The following is a 20,433-nucleotide window of genomic DNA, read 5'->3' on the forward strand; positions in this document are numbered from 1 at the left end:
CTTGTAAAATGTTTCAGAAAGTAAAAATTTACCGCTCAAAACAATTTGCATCTAAGGATCTATTTTGAACTTTTACTCTGGCTTATCAGCCATCAAGTCATTTCAGTGAAACCCTCTCTGTCACTAATCATACAAAAAAATGGTTCAACAACAGCAGAACGTTCCATCACCAATTGGCACGATGGATCGTTCGACTGCCACTGTCGAATTACATCAATTACATCATCACCAGCAACACCAAGAAGAGCATCAACAACAACAACAATATTACACTCTCAACAAGAAAAAGAAGAGAAATTTGCTCCTTCTCATTATTCTCTCCTTGTTTGGTGCTAGTCTCTTGTTGGTTTTGGCTTTCCCATTGATGAGAAAATTGTTCCATCATCACTTTGGTCACCAACAAGAACATCATAACGGAATGATGGATTCGAATCAACAACATCATTACTTCCATAGAAAACATGGCTCTCCAGATGGCCTTTTTCATAGACAACATTCACCACAAGGGGCTCATCCGAATCCATTCAAAGAATTTTCTCAACATCAACATCATCACGATCGTCACTATAATTCCATTCATCTCAAAAATAGACAAATTCACATTCCTTCTACAGATGATCATTTTAAGAGATTTGGAAATTCTCATCATTCTCAATCACAACAATTTTCCTCCTCAATTATTAAACTCTTCCGTTCAGCACTTTCAATCTTTTCTTCAGAAAAGAATGAAAATTTTGGCGCCAAAACTACAAGAAGCTTGAATGAAAAGGGTGAGATGATGCAAACCTTCTTATTACATTTTAAAAAAAATTACGATAAAGTTGGCGCGCAAAGACAAGCAACAACAAGAAGCAATGCAGAAGGAAAGGATGAAGTTTTTGAGGCTTGGTTAGAGAAGGGCTTGAAACAATTCAATGTTCGATTGGGACATTATATTCCTCACAGAACTTTTATGATTAGTGGAAGTGAGAATAATGTTTGGAGAGCAAGAGAGTGGATTAATTCTGAATTGAGTGAATTGTCTTGGTTTGAATCATTGTTTGAAGAGAGTGAGGCTTGCTGGATTGGACCAGTTGAGAGTAAGGATAAATCAGTTTCTGATGATATTTTGGAAGTTCACTTGGATAAGACTGTTGCAGTTGAACGTATCATGAGAGGTGATGCACCATATGATGATGCTTTCAGATACATGACAAGAAAATTGTTGGCTAACAATGATAAGGGTAGAGATGTACATTTTATTGTTACTGCCAATGTTGCCAAACATGAAAGTAAGGAAGAATTGGAAAAGAGTGAACTTTTGAATGCAAATTCTGAAATTATGCAAAGGCTCAAGAAACATGACATTGTCAATGTTCAAGCTGTTTCAAATTCCAAGATTGCCATTGGTGTTAATGGTCATAAGGATGCAATGAATGTTGCTCAAGATCTCAGAGAACACGGTTTGATTCATTGGGTGGAAGTTAAAACTCCAACCACCACCCACGGTAAATATTCGAATGGTCTCGTCCAAAGTTATAAGAAACCAACAGAGAAACCAATTTGGAATATGGGCATTACAGGTCAAGGACAAGTTATTGGTGTAGGTGATACTGGCGTAGATTATTATCATTGTTTCTTCTATGACGAAAATAATGAACCACCATTCCAAACTACTTTGGCTGGCGCCTCAGCAACAACCACCTCTGCTCACAGAAAGTTCAAATCATTCTGGGCCTATATGGACAAGATTGACTCTGAACAAGGACACGGTACTCACGTTACAGGTATTGCTGCTGGTAAGGCTCACACCTCAAGTAATCCAACCACTATGCAAGAACACAATGCAGTAGCTCAAGATGCTAAACTTGCTTTCATGGATGCTGGTTGTGATACTGACTCTTGTAAATGTCCTGCTGATGTTTTGTGTGAATGCGATATGAAGGATGGCAAGATTTGTCCAAAAAAGTTCGGTGTTGTTTACTTGCCACTCGATCTTTATGAATCATATTTCCCATACTTTTATCAAAATGGAGCCAGAGTTGTTAGTAGCTCATGGGGAACTGGCTTTTTCAAAGATTTTGGATTTGGTTATTCCACAAATTCTAGAGAAATTGACATGTTTGCTTGGGAAAAGAAAGATTTCTTACCAGTCTTTGCTGCTGGTAATAGTGGTGGTGTTTTTGGTTATGCTTCTCTAACTAGTGAAGCTGAATCAAAGAATGGTGTTTCTGTTGGAGCTTCTTTGAGCACCTATCAAAGTTTCGAACAAACTGTTAACCTGACTTCTACTCAATTAATTATTGACAGATTGAGAATTGAACTCTATCAAAGATTTTGCCAAAAATCAAGTGATTTATATGATGCTGACAAGTGTACTGCTGCCCAAAAGTTCACCACTGTCGATGACTGCTGTAATAATGGAGGAAAATGTACTACAATTAGTAGCGCTTGTTGTGGTGTTCAAACTTTCTCTCCATTCACAACCATTGGTTTCAGATGTTGCCCAGATTGTATCAGACTTGAAATGAAGGAACACCCAGAATATTACAGTCAAGAAAATCTTGCAGTTTTTACTGCCAGAGGTCCAACTCGTAAGTATCTCCAAAATCTAATAATTTCTAACAATTACAAATAGTTGATAACCGTATCAAGCCAGATATCGTCACTGTTGGAGAAAAGATTCTCTCAGCTCGCTCAGCTGGTACAACCTCAGATAGAAAGTGTGGAGCTTCAGAATTTAAAAAGATTGAAGATCAAATGATTTATCACGAAGGTACTTCAATGGCTGCACCTCTTGCTGTACGTGTTTATAATTTTCTTTTACTAATTGTTCTTGTTATTATTCATTTCAATTTTGAAAATATAGGCCTCAGCTATTGCCTTGATTAGACAATACTATCAAGAAGGATATTTAAGTGGAGCTAAGGATCCTGCTAAGGGATTCAATCCTTCTGCTGCTTTGGTTAAGGCCACCTTGATTCACTCTGCCAAACCATTGACTGGTTATGTTCATCTGCTTTCAAAGCATATGGTATGTTTTATATTTGTCATTTAGAACTAATTGAATTTTGTTAGTATTGGCCACTTCAATATAAGGAAGGACACACCTTTGCACTTCAAAGTACATACATGCAAGGATTCGGACACATTGATCTCAGTAATGTCATGGATAAGAGTATGAATCTCTATATTCCAAACAAGGAAGATGCCCAACTTTCAACAGGTCAAGCTCACCAATATTGTCTCAATGTCAAGTCTCAAGCAACTAATCCACTCAAGGTAACAATTGTTTGGACCGATCCACCTAGTTCACCTGCAGCAAAAATTCACCTTGTCAATGACTTGGACTTGGTTGTCGTTACTCCAAGTGGTGATAAATTGTTTGGTAATGGAGGTAAATCTTCTGTCAAGCAAACAAGAGATGAACCTGATCAATTGAATAATGTAGAACAAGTTGAAATGGAAACAACTGATCCAGTAGGAAAGTACAATATTAGTAAGTTTTTCAAAATCTTAATTTAGTATTAACAATCAAATAGTCGTGAGAGGTAATGCTGTAACTAAAGGACCACAACCATATGCTATCGTTATTACAGGTGATTTTGAACTTACAAGTGGTTGCGCTGCTTATTCTTTCATTCCATATGCTTATTTGGCAGAAAGAGTTCAAACATACAGTAACTTGTCTATTGCTTTTGGTATTCTATCAGTTATTTGTATTCCAGCTCTTGCATTCTTGTCCATTTATTTATACATACAATATAGAAAGATTACCACCTCTAGTCAAGGTTATAGATCTGCAGACATTGGTCAAAACACAAGAACCTATGTCGATATTGGAGACGATGACAATTTTGAATTGAAAAACTTGAGAAAGAATTATCAAATTGATGAAAGTGACGACGATGATAATACTGAAATCAATAGAAGAGGAGGTACAGCAAGTGAAAAGGCTCAATTAGGTATGACAGATCGTGAATAAAGTATTTTTTATAAGTTTAAGGAAGATGAGCAAAACAATGCGTAAACTTCTAGGGTAAAGATTGGAACTTTAATGAAAGACTAAACAGTAAAGTAGATAATAAATTAATTGAGTTTATGTGATTCATCTTCGTAATTTACAATGTAAAAACTGCCTGATTCCAAACTACTGAGGAAAAAACCTTGTTCTCCGACCAAATAATCTTGATAGGCAAACTCCTTGATAAAACCAATTTGTGTAAACATATCCTTAGTGGCTGCAACACAAATGACACAAATGAATACTGGAATAAAGTCATCTGCAGAAACAAATTGATCTCCCTCAGATTTCAATGGTTGTTTTGTTTTGGAGAAGTAAATCTTATTCATCACTTCTTTGGCAGCCAATGTAATGATATTAAGTTTGGCAGATGGGCTGTATGGTTTGGTATCTGAAACCTTATCATGAGAATCTTCAGAAATTGTTCGAATTAAATCTATGGCTGTCTTGTATTCTTCCTTGAATTTTACCATTTCTTCATCAATTATAAATTGTCTATACTCGTTATCGTGTAAATCCTTCTCGTCTATCTTTTTACTTTCAAGTAATAGTTGGCCAACAAGTTTGTTGGAAACATCTAAACATTTAACATAAAAGGCCTCGTCCATCATTTTCATTTCATTTCTGACTTGACACAAGGAGCAGTCATACATGATCATTCCTCTTGTTTGTGAAGTATATTCAAATGTCATGGATTCTAAAACTTCATAAACTTGATACCATGAAAGATTAATCTTAATCATGGAGCTAACCTTTTCAGTGAGAGCCTTGAGGAAATCTTGTAACTTTTGGTTACCAACTGTAGTATTAACAGGTGAGTTGAGGAATTTTTGTACAAATTGATGGATTTGAGTGCAGAAAAAGTTAGAATGTTGACCTGATGTGATGGTGTTACGAAGACGTTGTTGCATTTGTTTGACCATTTGGCTGGCATGTTTCTTTCTCTCCTCCGATGAGGCTAATTGTTGAGATTTAATCTCTGATTGAATATCTTCCTTAATATGTTTGAGTTGGAGGAGGTAGGAATCGCCGCGTTCAATTCTACTCTTAAACTTTTCAATAATATGTCTGCTTGTGAGTTTAAAGAAACAAATGTCAATCAAATCATTCTTGCTTGGCATATCTATGAGTGATCTCATTTCTCGTTCAATCTCAAAGTTATCATCCAACACGAATAGTCTTTGAGGTATATTGTTACTCACAAGATTACCATATCTCAAACAATTGGTGGCAAATCGTTGAGTATTGACAACCTTGATAAGTAAATTCTCTATTAATCCAAGTTGATACATAATCAAGCTGATCTGATTACTGGTTTGTTTGAGCTTTGTTGTGGCATCCGAAAGATTGGCATGCACTTCTTGAATGGTTTGTCTAAGACCATTCAAAGCAGATGAAGTGTTGGTATCCAAACGAATTTGTGACCCTTCATTGGTCACTCCATAGGCTTGTGTATAGAGATTGTATCGTCCAGCAATCTCTTGATAGGTACTGCTCAGAGTTTTCTTGGTAGTGTTAAGCTCAAAGGATTGAGTGTACAAATGATCAAGTTGTTTCAAATTCTCTGTATTCCAACGTGAAAGCTCCTTGCTGATATCATTCAGTGAAAGTATCAAGTGTCTCCATTCGTAGGCCAATAAAAGTCTTGAGAGTTGAATAGATTTTTTAAAGTAAAGAGGTGAGTGTTCTCTAATCTTCTCCTCGATGGTTAATAAATATTGGAATTGTGGTTTGGTGTTAGATTTTTGGGAAAATGGTAAATTGTAGGTACAGGTTGGCTTGGTTGTCCAATCAATTTCTGACAAGACTCTTATTTTTTCTGTAAGTAATTCCAGTCTCGTTCGGTTAATTTCTTCATTTAACGATTCAATGTGAAAGATTCTGTCAATACTCAAATTCTTCATATTGGTGGATGAATTCAAATTGTTGCTAGCACTTTCAACTCTTGGTGGAGATTGGCTTGAAAATGATGATAATCCTTTGATGGATTCTCTTAATATCAAAGACTGTTGCTGTAGAATAAAGCTTCTTTCTTCACGTTCTCTCTTATTTTGCTCATTCTTTTGTATTTTCCTTGTTAGGCCTTCAACAAAAGATGTCAGCTCTTTTTTGTAACATTCCAAATCCAAAGTGCTTTCTTCATCTTCTGTTGATTTTGCAACATTTGAACTGATGGGCACTAAGCAATTACCACCCAAGGAAATAAATCTTGAGGGTGACTTGTCCATGCCAACAAACAGTAAATGCTTTAGAACACAAATCCACTCACTTCTTTTTTGTTCACTATCTGTTGATAGGAGTAGAACCTCCTGTTGATCGTCACTTTTACAGCAGAATGTAAATTTCCTATTAGAATTTCCAATAACTGGGTGTAAAGCTGGTGAATCTTCATCGTCATTGGATTGCCTTCTAGAGAGAGCATCAGAATTCTTTCTAGGAGTTGTCATTGCTGAGCAAGTACTTGCTGATGAAGATGATGGATTTAAATCAATACACAGATTGTCACCACTAATAGGAGCAATAAAATCTTCTTGCTCCTCTCTATACATTGGAACGTGATCGGTATTACTGGAGCTACCTTCAATACTCCGTCCTGAATTCAACAATAGAGGGGATTGATAGCTCGTTGATGTTTGCTGTGCATATACCTCTATAATACTGTCATAAAAAGATTTTTGTGAATAGGAAGTATAATTGAGTGGTAAAATATGATGATATTGAAGAAGATTGGTCTTCATCTCGTGATTAATATTCTGTTGATTATTCTGTGGTCGTGTCTTGTATTGATACAAGTGATAATCTGTATGTATTTCAAACCATCTTGGTTGTCCTATTTGTAATTTTCCATGTTGCTGACTTGATTCGTAATTTACATCCGATATTGTATTGCTATCCTTCTGTTGTTGCAATATCTGTTGCTGTTGTTGTTGTTGATTATTATATACAATAGGAGATGATGAATCAGAGGAAGAATAAATTATCTTTGAAGGTGTTTTACTCTCTTTTTCTTCCATCATCATGTTCGAAAAGGCTTCAACTGGATACAGATATCCACAATAAATAATTTCATGATGATTTTCCATTATGATATATAGTAAGATGTGATGATATTAATATATTTGAATTTAATGATCAAATTCAAAAAATCAAACTCTCTCGGTTGATGATTAACAAGAAATAAATAAATGATGACGCTGATGTGATGAAATAGTATCTTCTTGTATCCGATTTTATATTATATTGAAGATTCCTTCGGATAAAAAAATATCAATTCTTTGTGATGAAAACGATTTTATGTTTTTGATCGTTTTTTTTTCTAAGTCCGAAATTTAATTTAACGGAAATGTACTTTTCCCGCCAATTAAGGGTTTGACTTGGGATTTGCTTTATTCATAAAGGTAGGAGGTGTTTAAGGAGAGTGAATATGAATGAGGAAGTTAAGGAGTAATCAACTAATTACTGGAGGAGTTTAGTTTGTAGAAAAGTTATAAACCATATTTTTGTAATGTCTATTTTATAATTAATTTACAATAATTGAGTGAAAAGTAAAATGCAGAATACAAATAAGGCAATATCGTAATTCCACATCAATGCACCACTCACTTGAGCATTTCTTCCATTGGAAGTAGATGGCATTGGATTTGATGATTCCAAAGTAATTGCATTCACAAATTCCAAAGGTCTTTCAGGAGTATTTACAAGAGTTCCCTTTTGATCGAGAACTTTGATTTTTGTAATGAATGAACCAATTTGAGGATTATTCTTGGCTTGGAAGGTGAATTTGATAGTTTGTCCTGATTTCATAAATTCAACAACTGGAATGGTGATTGAAACAGTTCCTTGTTTTGGAGAATTTGACACGATGGCAGTGGAATTCAAAGCTGTTCCTTCTACCATTGTAATTTTCAAAGTTCCATTGTTGAGGAGTGGAATGGAAGATCCACTGAATGTGAAAACAAACTTTTCTCCATAGAAATGTCTCACTGGTGTCCAAGTTGTAATCTTAACTTGGTAGGTTGTATCCTTACCAAACATGGTATCCAAAAGATCCAATGAAGCACAAGGTGAATCTTCATATGGAGCAACACCACATCCAACAATCATATCATTTGGCATCCAAGCTGTCAAATTTGAAATACTGGCCTTGGCAGCGTCACTCACTGGAAAACTCCAAGCATCACAAAATGGTCCCAAATTTCTCCCGACCACTTTACTAAATCTCGTCATCCATTGATCTCTTTTCTGATCGTCATTCTGTGGTTGTGGTCCATTCTTTTGATAATCAACAAAGGTCTTCCTGATGGCAACCCAACCAAATGCTTGAATCAAATCCAAGTAGAAGAGCAATCCAGCACTTGTCCAATCACCCTTAAATGGTTGTGTGTTACCCTTGTAGGTTGTTTCGAGTCCTCTTGGTGGATTGAAACCTTTACCATAGGTGTTGGCACTGTCTGGATAGTGTTCCTCAAGGTAGAGACTGAAGATGTTGCATGTTACTTCACCAGATTGATCGTATGTCCAGGCACCTTCTTGGAAATTGTGTCCCAATTCGTGGTAATGACCCCAACGTCCTGGAGTATTCTTTAATTGACCCAAGTTGGCAGGGTTGACTGGAAGAATAGTTCCAACGTTCTGATCTAGAAAAGTCATAAAAGGATAGCCCTGAATGCATATAGCCAGCAGATATTTGAATATCAGCTTGCATTCTTTCCTTATAATCTCTTGTTTGTCTTTGAGATAGTTCATAATACATGGCCACAACATTTCCCCAATATTTGGCCACAGTCGAAACTTCTGACAACTGTCTGGCTGTTGGAGTGGCTTGTACATTGAAAGCAAAATGTTCTGATTCAATCTCAACCCATGGTCCTGGATAATTTCTAATGGTGCTGTTCCATTCTTGATCGGTGTGAATTCCATCCTTGAAAAATGGAGTTTTAACAACTTGTCCAATAACTGTCACATCAACAGAGAGTGGAATTGAAGAGACTTCAATATAAATAGTACCGCCATTCAAGCAAGTAATGGTTCCAGTAGAGTTGGTTGTGGCACTAATTGAAAAAGTTTTGGAAATGGATGGCCATCTACTCCAGGAATCAAGATGTGCAATTCCATCAGTGTGTCCACCAATTCTGACATTGGACACACCCTTTGGATTGGACAAGATAACTTCCAAAGTAGCTCCAGGCAAAGCATAGAAACCAGTACATTGCCATCTCTTTCTATTTGTGGATACATTCATTTTCAATGTTTCAGTTGGAGCATTTCTATAGGTCAATCCATTATTTGGTAAACCTGGAAATTGTTCTCCAGCCAAAACTTCTGGATTATTGTCAATTGGTAAAACTTTAGCTTCATTCAAGACGTCAATCATGAAAATGCAAAGTTTAGGCATGTTGGAAGAAACAGGAAACTTGATTTCAACTCCTGTACATACAGATTCGTATACAGATTTTGCCTTTCCAATAGTTTCAATAGAATTTGGACTAATTGGTTGTTGGAGAGTTGCATAAACATTTGATAACATATTTCCAACAGCTTGAACATCAGAACTTTGAATTAATGAAGCATTCACAGCAAATTGATTCTCAATCTGAACCAATTTGAAATACGGATTCATATCCGAAATTGGAATATTCAATGAGGAAACAAAGGCACCACTTGCAAAATAGTAAGTATAGAAAGAGACACCAAGTTTTGCAAAGAGTACATTGCCAGGGAATTGATTTCCTTGCAAGGAGTGTGCCCATGCTGTGGAAACAACTATAATTCCTCCACCTCTGGCCAAGAACGCATCCATCATTTGTTGCATTTGAGGAGTAACTTGACCAACACTGTTAAGATTCATAATGACCAAGTCAACTGTTTCCAATGGAAGAATAGTTGTATCGAATGCACTAGTTGTCTTATTTTGGACGAAACCTGGAATTTGATTATAGAAAGAAGCACCATTGACACCATGAAGTAAATATTTGGTTTGTTGTTTGTTGCCAGAGGCCCATTTTGCACAATTAACAAGTAAACTACCCAAACTAGAGGTTGTAGATGAGGTTGTGGCATAACCATTGTGGCCAAATGCACAAATCTTTCCACTACTTGGATTGGAATTGTAGGTTGCAGCCATGGCCACAGGTGTGGTTCCAGCAACAATTAGTGGAACAGCGTTGGAGCCATGGGCAAAGAAGTAACCAGCAGCAGAGGATGGGATATCAGTAACATTTACAAGAAGAGTACGTCTTACAGTGTCCAAGTCAGTTAAGGACATGCATGTGGCAGAGTTGACTGACAAGAGAATACAAATCAAACATGCAATAAAAGCAAAAGCACATAGAGTAGTGCTGTTGCTGTTATTAGAATTGTTTAATTTCATTTTTTTTGAGTATGACTATCTTCTCTTTCGAATCATCAAGATTATAAACGATTTATTCTAAACCCCTTCGTATTATTTAGCAAGGGGTATCTGATTGACATTTTGACTTTTCGTTTGTTTGACATGTATTGAAAAACAAGATACACTTTCAGGACAACCAAATCTGTCGAGCTAGGAAGTCCTCAGCCATTCTCAACCAATCCCAACCTCAAATGGCAACCATGCAAAATTTGCCAAACATTCACAAGGTTTACTAATGGGAGCTTTTTTGAGAGTTATTATTGAAAAATGTTACATTTTGATGTTGTTGCTTGCCATGATGATGATAATTTGCATACGATGTGGGATTGAATAGGTCAATTATTGGGAAAGGACATTACAATTTAAGTGTTGGAAAGGAATTTTCATTTGGTGGTTGATGATGGAGTAATTCGCAAGATTTACATTTGGTATAAAGTGAGTTTGTGTTCAATAATAAACTTTACAAATCGAAATTTACAGTTTTAAATTCAAATTTGCATACAAATTATTCATGAACAATTTCACAGTCGACCATTAATGAGAAATGATCAGAGGAATGTTTTTCACTTGGTAAACAAGTTTCGTCTATATCTTTAGGAAGTGGAATTGACAATAATCGTTTCAATTCAATCTTGGAATGTTGCTGAGTATTCCACACAAATATATAATCCAGAGTTGACTTGAAATCAGGTGTATACATCGTGTAGAGTACTTCATTATGATCCCAATCAAAGTGAACTCTCATTTCTTCATGATCTTGTGGATTTAATTTACCATACCATGAATACATGGAACGAAAGGATGGATAATTCTTTACGAAATGAGAAATCAACTCCTTAATACTTTTCATTCGTTTCTTCTTTTCCATTTCCAATTGTTCGAATATTTGTTCTTCTGGAGTATTGGAATCTTTCAAATCTTGAATGAATTTCTCTTCACAAAATGTTACATGATTAAAGTACCGTTCCAAATCTTCCAATGTAATGTCCTCGATATCAATTCCATCGATGGAAAGTTGATTGGTGAGGTCAATTTTCTTATCCTTCGTTAGAGTTCTCCCTGGTAGATGTAACAATTTGTAAATGATTGAATTGGGAGTTGTGTTAAAATCACCAACACTCAATACAGGATAATTCGAATATCTATGGTTAACAGATAAGGTATGAGCTATTAGGAGCATTAATTGTCTCAAGCGTACATAATTACACTCAGGTCTCCAAAATAAGTGAGAATTCGTAATCAATAGTCCATCTTCACTTTCTTTACTTTTCAAAACAAATATTTGAGCAATGTTTCCACTGTGCTTAATTTCCTCCTTTTCCAAAACAGATTCATCAGTAGAAATATTCAAATGTTGACTATTCGAAAGTAATTCCTGTTCCATCAAGATGACTTCACTTTCCACTAGTTCAAACTTTTCACTTTTAAAAGCAAATGCCAATCCATAAGGCATTTCTCTGAAATTCTTTGATGGATTATATTGAGCATGATAGAATGATGAATAGCCAAGCTCTTTCAATTTATCCTTCCAAAATTCCTCATACTTGTCAACCTCTTGTAAACAAATGATATCCGAATTGTAAAACTCAATTTCATTGAGGAGATTTTCTCTACGAACTGTCCATAATGCTGCCTTATGATTACAATATGAAAATCCCTCTCTTCTATTGAATAAACTCTGTGCGAGAATATTGTATGTTAGCAGAGTAAAGGAAAACTTGTGCATTTGATTATTTTGATGTGTGGCTGTTGCTTCCGATTGGTGATTTGCCATGGCTGGAACCTTTTCCTGTTCGTGATGATGTTGTTGCTGCTGCTTGTGTGATGATGCTTTGATCCATCGACGAGGATAGCCAGAAAAACAGTTCTTCAGGTTTCTATTCATTTTTTTAAATGGTGCTTTTTGGCTATTTAAAGAAATTAGCTAAATGTGGACATTAAATAATTACTTTTATCACTGTTTCTCGTATTTTCTCCTCAATTCTGTAAATTCATTCCCAAATATAAATATATTTGAGAGGTTTTAAAGTTTAATCCAAATCATATTCCTGATCAGATGGAGAGGAAGGTCGTGAACCTGAGGTTCCAGATGGTGTAACTTCTGATGACTTTTCTGGTGGGCTATCAACATCAGTTTCAACACGATATTTGGATGTAGTCGTTGTGGTTGTTGAATGGTCTGCAACTGTTTCAGTAAATTCATCCTCTTCTAACAAGTCAGTATCATTATTCAACATTGGTTGAATTTGAATGTCTCTGGCATATTCCATTTCAACATTGTGAATTTCAGAAGAAATTGCTTTGGCCAATCTTTCAGCATCATCTGGGAATGGAATATGATAGGATTCTCTGTTTTGAGAGAGCAATTGTTGCTTCAGACTCTTAATTTCAGCATTGGTACTCTTGAGCAATTGTGTCTTTTGTTGGACAAGTTCCAAAAATTCTGGTGATGAATTCTCTTGTTTCTCAAGTGCCTTGAGTTCCTTTCTGATATTATAATTTCGGAAAATAACATGTCCTTGCAGGTATTGCCAATAGCTGATAATTTCCTCAATTTCTTGTTGGGAGCAATAGTGTTGAATTCTAACATTGTTGCCATTGATATACGTTGGGAAATAATTCAAAATCTTATCCATAACAAAATCGTTTGTGGAGAGAGTACTATTCCAAACAAGAGGAAGATACTCAATCGAGTATTTGATCCAATTCATAGCTTCCTTGAAATTCTTTGAAATTGTCTTTAAACCTCTTGAATAAATTTGTTGTAAACAGACAGCAGTGTATGTGAGAATATCCTTCTCTCTACTTAATTTCTTATCTCCATGTAATTCTGTGAGCTCCTTATCATAAATAATACCCATCAAGAATGAGCTAATAGATCTATCAAATGTCTTTCTGTACAAATAATGCAATCCATAATGATACCAAGTTGCAACAAAGCAGAATAATGAGTACAACTCATTCAAAGAAGATACCACCTTGGTATTTGGTATGTCATCCACAGTCAAGTTCACAAGTGCCATGTATTCGTTGAATTTGTTTTGATCGGATTTTTCAGAGCTTGCACACAAATCCAAGAGCTTTCTCTGGAAGAGTGAGTAGAATACTTGATCGGCAATGGTATACTTCATTGGAACAATTTGATCTATGGCACAGAGGAACACTGGATAGTTGGCAATTCTTGCATCATACTGCAAGGACATGGAGTAAGTGTAAGTGCTATTGACCTGACCTTGACAGAGTTGGAAGCACTTATTGCAGAGCTCATTATATTGGTGTTGGAATTGCTTCTTCTCCCTTTCTCTCTTTTCCTTTTGTTGTTCAATATAAATATTAAGCTCCTCAATAAACTTTTTGTTTTGGAAATTCAATTCGTCCTGAACCTCTTTTGGAATGATAGCTCTCCATCTCTCAATGGATATTTCCATGAGAACATCTCTGTAAGTTTTAGGATAATCGGCGATAATTTGCTCAAGCGAATCAACTTCGAGTCCAGAGTGCTCTGTTGGAATTTTTTCTTCAACGGTGGCAGGTTTAGCTTCTTGATCATTATGTTCTTCATTATGATGGTGGTGATGTCCACTGCAACAGCCATGATGGTGGTGATGATGGTGATGATGATCATCATGACAGCTGTCTGCCTTCTTCAATTTCTTCAAGGATTCCTTGAGCTCCTTGATATTCTGCTCGATAGAATCTTGGAGATGCTTATCCTTTGAAATAAAGTCTTTCTCTTCCAAATTAACTCTACTATTATCCACATATAAGAGGCAGTAAGCACTAGAGTTGATATCCTTGTCAATACCACTTGAAGTTCTCATGACTTCCTCTTCAGTAACCTCAGTCACCTTCATATCATTGAATTTCCACCAACAATTTTGACCTGTATCAAAATAGTAAATGTAATAATGTCCGCTCGAAGCCAAGCTTCCTTCATGAACTAGAATACCACACAGATCGTATGGTTTCTCCTTCATATCATCGAACATGGTAGCAACATTTTCTTTGAGAGTATCGATTTCATTCTTTAACTTTTCAACCTTTTTAGAAACTTGTTGTCTTATATTCTCAAATACCTTGACAGCACTTTCAATAGATTGAACAGAGGTACCTCCTGATAGCTCGTGTTGATATTGAGCTACATATTCGAGAGCGCCTGCAAATAAATATTCAATGGAAATTCCCTTATTATCATTATAATTTAAATAGCCATCTAATTGTTTTTCCAAATCTGCAATCTTTTGTTTGATTTGTTTGATATTTTCTCGTTTAGTTGTAGTTTCTTTGGTTGTGTAAAGGAATTGTGAAATGATAATAAAACTTACTAACTTTGTTCGTCTCCAGATATCTATCCAAATAAATCACCTCTTGGAATTCAAATGGTAGATTAATCTTGTGAGCAACCTTTTTGGTAGTATCAAAAGAGGTTCTTTGGAGTTGAACTAATAATACAGGTGGTGGTGTTTTAAACCAGGTAGTTTTTACAGCTTTTGTCTTGTAAGATGTGCTGACAGCATAATCTGCAACCTCAGTGATAGAATAATCATCGAGAGAAGAATAAAAATCTTTCAGCTGTTCACTCACATTCAAAATTAAATTACAAAGTTCAGAGTATTTACTGATACAGACTTTTGTTGACTCTGTATCCAAATACTCCAACTCTTCTGTACAGATACCATAGAAAATTTGTTTGATTGGGTTTTCAAGACTGATATTGTTGGTCTTGTTCTCGATTTTTTCTTCCCATTCCTCTGAGAACATTCTCTCAAGTAGGATCAAAACCTTACTATAGAATTCTATTAAAGTAAATGTTTTTTGAGTATGATTAGTAATATTGACAACGTACCACTAATATCTTCTTGATGTCCAAGATTGACATCAATTCCCTCCTTTGAAAGAGCCTCTACAAGAGGAGATGGATCAATAAATGTCTTGTTAGTCATGATCATACTTGCAAACAATTTTTGAGATTCCTTAATGAATGTCACTATATTATTATTAGTCCAATAAAATCTCTAATTGATATATACTTACAATCCTTATCTGCTTGCTTTTGTAAATTCTCATTAGAGTAAACTTGTTGATGTTGAGTAATCCTCTTATCTGTTGTTGCACTACTTGTAGTGGTTAATGATTTTTCAATCTTTGCTTGAACTCTACTCATAAAACTCTCCTCAGAAAATGAGAATAACAATTGTTTCAACTTGGGAATCATAAAAAGTGCTTGAAATAACGAATTGACATAACAAGTATTTCCAATATTTTTCAATCCAATAGGAACATGTAGTTGTTTTCTATATTTCTCAATAGGAGATTTTGGTTCAGAATCTCGTTTTTGATCTTGTAATGATGCTTCAATGGCTCTATTGAGTGCATCATCTTCAAAGCTAGTATTATTTGATGATGAGAATTGTCTATTATTTTTGTTATTATTATTCGTTGAAAAGTAATCATCATCGGTATTGTGTCTATTATTATTAACAGTTGTCGGAGAGAGTTGATCAAAGGATGTATCAAAGTAGAAATCATCATTTCTATGACTATTGCTAATTACAGTGTCATCCTCAAGGTTTGGCATATCAGGATCATCAATATGCTTTTCTTCTTCTTGTTCATGATGATGATGTTGATTGTGATGATGTTTAAATTCATTATTAGAAGTGTACATGACTGGAGAGACTTCTCCACTTGTTGTAGCAGTTGTGGAATCATCAGAATCATAATTATATCTATTTACTACATCATCTGCTGCAGAGTGATGATGGTGATGATGATTAGATCCTCCATACACAACTGTATCATCAATTGTAGGTTCATCTTCATGATGATGGTGATGATGAACAACAGCTACTTGATTATTAGACTGCTGATCATTCTCCATCGATAATACACTCGGATCATCCGAAGCTGCCAATAACAAATCGAAGGCTCTCTCAACATTATTATTGCATTTCCTCAAGGCCTGTATTGCCTGATCTCTCCCAAAACCAGCATCTACAATCTGACTGATGGAATCCTCATTGATCGGTGACGACGACGGATACATCATTGAATTTCCGTAGCTGCTACTGAGAGGCATTTTATTTATGGATTACTGGTTCCTCACAGAAAGTGCATTGTGGTAATTGTGAAGAAAGAACACAATCAAGTTCTTTACCAAATGTAACAATATGATAATTGGTAACAAGTTGTATTTTCTCTTGTGAAAGAAGGATAGTATTTGAATCATTATTTAATGAACCCTTTTAATTGTTTGTAGGTCTTTGATACTCCTCTTATGGAAATAGAGGATTGTGATAATTTCAATGAAAATTTACCAACCAAGTGACCAGTCATGACAATTTTATCTGGATTACGTCCATCAGTTTGCACAAATGGAACAAGATAACATTTGCCTGCTCTAAGAACTAATTCATCAGTGTAAGTGGAATTGTTACACTTAATAACCTTAGATTCAGATCCAGTTGCCACCACCACATCATTCTGAACAACAATGAAAGAGAAGAAGGTTGGTTTGGCTTGCCCTATATCCTTTCTGAAACGTTTTCCAAGTTGATGAAGACCAAAGTAGGCATCATGTTGATTCTCTCCAATGTCTACACAAATTACAGGATATGAAGAAGAATCCTGAACAGGAAAGCTTTGCATTGGTACTGAAATATCTGATCTGAAATAAGATGGTTCATATCTACAAAGTGAAATAGTATCAAACCAACTCAAAAAATCATTAAAAGACATAAAGAAACGTCCATCATCAGCATCACTATAACCAGCCTCTCTCTTCATCTCAACAGTCCAACTATGGAAATTGGTTAATTGAATCTTGAAAAAAGTTAACTTACTTTGGATCTCGGTCACTCCAAGCTCCTGTCCATTCTCCTTTACCCCAAGGATTTCTTATGTACACTAATTTGAGGTTTCTCACTTCCTTACATGCAAGGAAAGCATACGCATGGTTTGCAACAAGACCCATCTTGTTACATCCATTATCATCATCTATTGTACTGCAACAGATAAAGTTATTCTTCTTTACAGCATCAATCAATTGCTTCCACAATTGATCCTTATTCTTTTGATTCTTTACAAAAATATTATGAGATGGATAACCTGTTAACAATTCAAAAGCCTCAATTGGGTTACCTCCTTCAATATTCAAGTAATACCCACATACTTTAGAGTAGGCTTTTTCAAGTGCAATAACCCACAACTCTGGAGACTTGTTATATGCAAATAGAGGCGTTCTAGTTCCATTTCTAACTGGGAAGTAATCATCAATGATGACCTTTCTGAACTCACCCCCTATACAAAGATTCAACTCATAAATACCCACTGGATTCATTATTTTGGTAGAGAACAATCTTTCAATGAGGATTGGTTCTCTGGCTATGCACGAGAGAGCTGACAAGAAGTAGCAATCTCCAAGCGATCCCTGTTTAATATCATCAGGCTCAATACCATCGTGGAAAAGAGCAAACTTGGGACCAAGCATTTCTGGAGCTCTCATAAATGTGCACTCTGGATAACTCTTTTGATTAGGACCCAATATCGATTTTGCATTTGGAGGAAAGTCAGCATCATTAAATGGTACTCCAGCATTAATTGCATTTATAACTTGCTTACTGATAACTCTGAGTGTAGCAAAACTTTCCAAAGCTTTTCTGATGTTGTCATTCTTTTGACTATTGTCCAAAATTTCACCATATCTACACTCTGAAATGAAAGCAGAAAATTCCTTGTCTTCTCTCAATGAATTGATTCTTTGGTCCATAGCATGAGCTTCATTGTACATAATTTCGGCAATCTTCTTCTGAATGCCTGAATATCTCTTTACCAACAATCTCATAGCCGTGAATCTTTTTCTATCTATATATTCCAAGTGTGATAAAATATTTCCTAGATACATGTCAAATGTTTCCTTTTCCGTATAATATTCCTTAATTGCTTGATTGTTTTCCTGTTCAATCTTAACAAGCTGCCTTTCACAATCTTTAATAGTATTTTCTAGCTGTCTTGTCTCATCTTCTGTAAGTGATGGATTGCTCTGCAATTCAGTCGTTGAATCTTGAAGAAGAATTTTATGTTTGAAAGCCTTATTTTTCACTCCATCCAATTTCTTTATACATTTTTTCAATCTAGCATGACATAGAGCTTCTTCTTTCTTGGCGGTCTTAATATGTTTTAGCAAGTCTTTCTTCAATTGAGTCAAATCAACATTAACCATATGAAAATCATTATCTGTTTTTTTATATTCTTCACCTAGGTTCCCAAGACTAGCAGCTAATTTGTCAAAAACACCATAATCTTCACTGTTATGATGATTGAACAATCATGCATTTCAATTATAAAAATAACAGATTAAAGAATTAGCATTAACTACTTACTCTATTCGACTTTGTACCTTTATGAGAGATATTTGATGGTATTCATTGGCCATGTTCTTGTACATCTTTTTTGTTTTCTCTACAATCTTATGAAAATGCCCGATTTCTACCAAGTATTTATTCAATTGCTGAATAACCTCAGGAAATTTATCTTTCAAAGCGAGGGAGTAGGGCGTATTAGAGCCACTATCGAAATCAACATTCGGTTCAACAGCATACAACTGCGGTTTTGCCATGACTGCACCCATTTTTTTTAATTGGGGAAAACAAAAACGGGAGCAACCAGACTGTTCATTAAGGAAGGGTTTCTAATTCGGCCACAAATCGCCTTTGATTTTTTACCGTATGTCGAGGATCATTATAAGGGGTTATATAAAGAGAACTTTTTTCTAAAGGCATTCAACGGATTTAATTTTATGCAAGCGTTTTTTAAGTATAATTCATACTGTTTGATTTCAATACTATGATACTGACCTAATAGCGAAATATCTTGATTGTCAAATATCATGTCAGATTGATAACGTTCGTACCCGCGTACAATGATTATTACAATGGTAAAAACCGTCGAGGATCATATTAATAAGGTGTTTAAAATACTATAAATTTATTTAGTTTGTACAAAAATTATGTGAGATCGATAGTCTTGATCTTATCCTTGATCTGGAGGAAAAGATTGGTCTTCCATGTATCTAATTTTTGGATCTTGTCGAAATCTCTTAAAGTAATAGTATATGTCTTTACATTCTTCTCTTCACAGGCATCTGCAAGTTTTTCAATTAATTTACATTCGAGAGAATCACCAAAGTGAACGTCCATGTCCTTGTATTCGGAAATCTTATTTCTAACTTCATTAATATCCTCTGGTTCACATTCTTCCAACTTGGCCATGATACAAATCAATGCCTTGAATAAATATTCCTTTGCTCCCCATTTCAATAATCTGTCATCAACAGCTGCTGAAGCAGCCTTTTCAAAATGTTCAATAGCCTCATCAAACTTTCCCATAACAGCTTGTAAGTGAGCCAATTTTACAATACATTGATTAGCACTACTCTTTTGATCTTCGGAAAGGAAATAATCAGCAGCAGAAGAATAGTGATTACAAGCATTTTCATAATCTTCGGCTTCTTCTAATACTTCAGCCATTTCCTTTTCATATTTTGCAACTGTGGCAAATTTACCAGCTTCGGTAAATAAACCTATTGCTTCATTAATACATTCGGTTGTTTCTTGTTTGAGTCCGGCTTGTTTATAACAATTTGATGCATCAATAGCAACGGTGGCAGCTTCATATTTACTACTCATCTTGAGCAAAAGAGGAACCATCTTTCTGAAAGTATCTCCGGCCTCCTTCCAAGCTTTAGCAACCTTGAATTTATTAGCAGCAGTTCTATAGGCTTCACAGGCATCATCATTTCTGCTACCCAGATAAATGAATTTGGTCAAAATACTGTCTCCCTTCTTGCAAAGCTCCATTGCTTGAGCGACGTTTGCTTCCTTCAATGAACCACTACTCATTTTTTATATTATTAATTTATAATAAAAACAAAACGGATAAAATTATTAGATGAGGTCATTTGGTATTCGTTGGAAAGCGGATGATGAAGTAATTACATCAGCAACACAATTTTTTGAAATTGAAGATAGTCTTTTACTCT

General features: G+C 35.4%; 7 protein-coding genes across 7 annotated transcripts; 1 reads left to right on the forward strand and 6 right to left on the reverse strand.

Moving 5' to 3' along the window:
• Positions 1–148: 148 nt before the first annotated feature.
• NAEGRDRAFT_79742 (uncharacterized protein) lies at positions 149–3,845 on the forward strand (the record flags this gene model as incomplete). The annotated part of the gene is made up of 6 exons (XM_002677047.1): positions 149–2,573; positions 2,618–2,781; positions 2,849–3,013; positions 3,058–3,478; positions 3,522–3,720; positions 3,752–3,845. The coding sequence occupies exons 1-6, from the start codon at positions 182–184 to the stop codon at positions 3,843–3,845; spliced, it is 3,435 nt and encodes a 1,144-aa protein (XP_002677093.1). The 5' UTR covers positions 149–181.
• Positions 3,846–4,053: 208 nt separating this feature from the next.
• On the reverse strand, positions 4,054–7,086 carry NAEGRDRAFT_79743 (uncharacterized protein; the record flags this gene model as incomplete). The annotated part of the gene is made up of 1 exon (XM_002677135.1): positions 4,054–7,086. The coding sequence occupies one exon, from the start codon at positions 7,084–7,086 to the stop codon at positions 4,069–4,071; it is 3,018 nt and encodes a 1,005-aa protein (XP_002677181.1). The 3' UTR covers positions 4,054–4,068.
• Positions 7,087–7,528: 442 nt separating this feature from the next.
• Positions 7,529–10,373, reverse strand: NAEGRDRAFT_67585 (uncharacterized protein; the record flags this gene model as incomplete). Its single annotated transcript, XM_002677136.1, has 2 exons — positions 7,529–8,574; positions 8,615–10,373. The coding sequence occupies 2 exons, from the start codon at positions 10,371–10,373 to the stop codon at positions 7,529–7,531; spliced, it is 2,805 nt and encodes a 934-aa protein (XP_002677182.1).
• Positions 10,374–10,899: 526 nt separating this feature from the next.
• Positions 10,900–12,168, reverse strand: NAEGRDRAFT_49087 (uncharacterized protein; the record flags this gene model as incomplete). Its single annotated transcript, XM_002677137.1, has 1 exon — positions 10,900–12,168. One exon carries the CDS (start codon positions 12,166–12,168, stop codon positions 10,900–10,902), a length of 1,269 nt encoding a protein of 422 aa, XP_002677183.1.
• A 168-nt stretch (positions 12,169–12,336) lies between these two features.
• Positions 12,337–16,440, reverse strand: NAEGRDRAFT_79744 (ubiquitinyl C19 peptidase; the record flags this gene model as incomplete). Its single annotated transcript, XM_002677138.1, has 4 exons — positions 12,337–14,676; positions 14,720–15,190; positions 15,241–15,381; positions 15,429–16,440. 4 exons carry the CDS (start codon positions 16,438–16,440, stop codon positions 12,425–12,427), a joined length of 3,876 nt encoding a protein of 1,291 aa, XP_002677184.1. The 3' UTR covers positions 12,337–12,424.
• Positions 16,441–16,622: 182 nt separating this feature from the next.
• On the reverse strand, positions 16,623–19,023 carry NAEGRDRAFT_67588 (uncharacterized protein; the record flags this gene model as incomplete). The annotated part of the gene is made up of 3 exons (XM_002677139.1): positions 16,623–17,193; positions 17,237–18,700; positions 18,776–19,023. 3 exons carry the CDS (start codon positions 19,021–19,023, stop codon positions 16,623–16,625), a joined length of 2,283 nt encoding a protein of 760 aa, XP_002677185.1.
• A 343-nt stretch (positions 19,024–19,366) lies between these two features.
• Positions 19,367–20,293, reverse strand: NAEGRDRAFT_79745 (uncharacterized protein; the record flags this gene model as incomplete). The annotated part of the gene is made up of 1 exon (XM_002677140.1): positions 19,367–20,293. One exon carries the CDS (start codon positions 20,291–20,293, stop codon positions 19,400–19,402), a length of 894 nt encoding a protein of 297 aa, XP_002677186.1. The 3' UTR covers positions 19,367–19,399.
• Positions 20,294–20,433: the final 140 nt, after the last annotated feature.

This window comes from Naegleria gruberi, assembly GCF_000004985.1.
Source record: "Naegleria gruberi genomic scaffold NAEGRscaffold_24, whole genome shotgun sequence".
NCBI classification, from domain to species: domain Eukaryota; phylum Heterolobosea; class Eutetramitea; order Acrasida; family Naegleriidae; genus Naegleria; species Naegleria gruberi.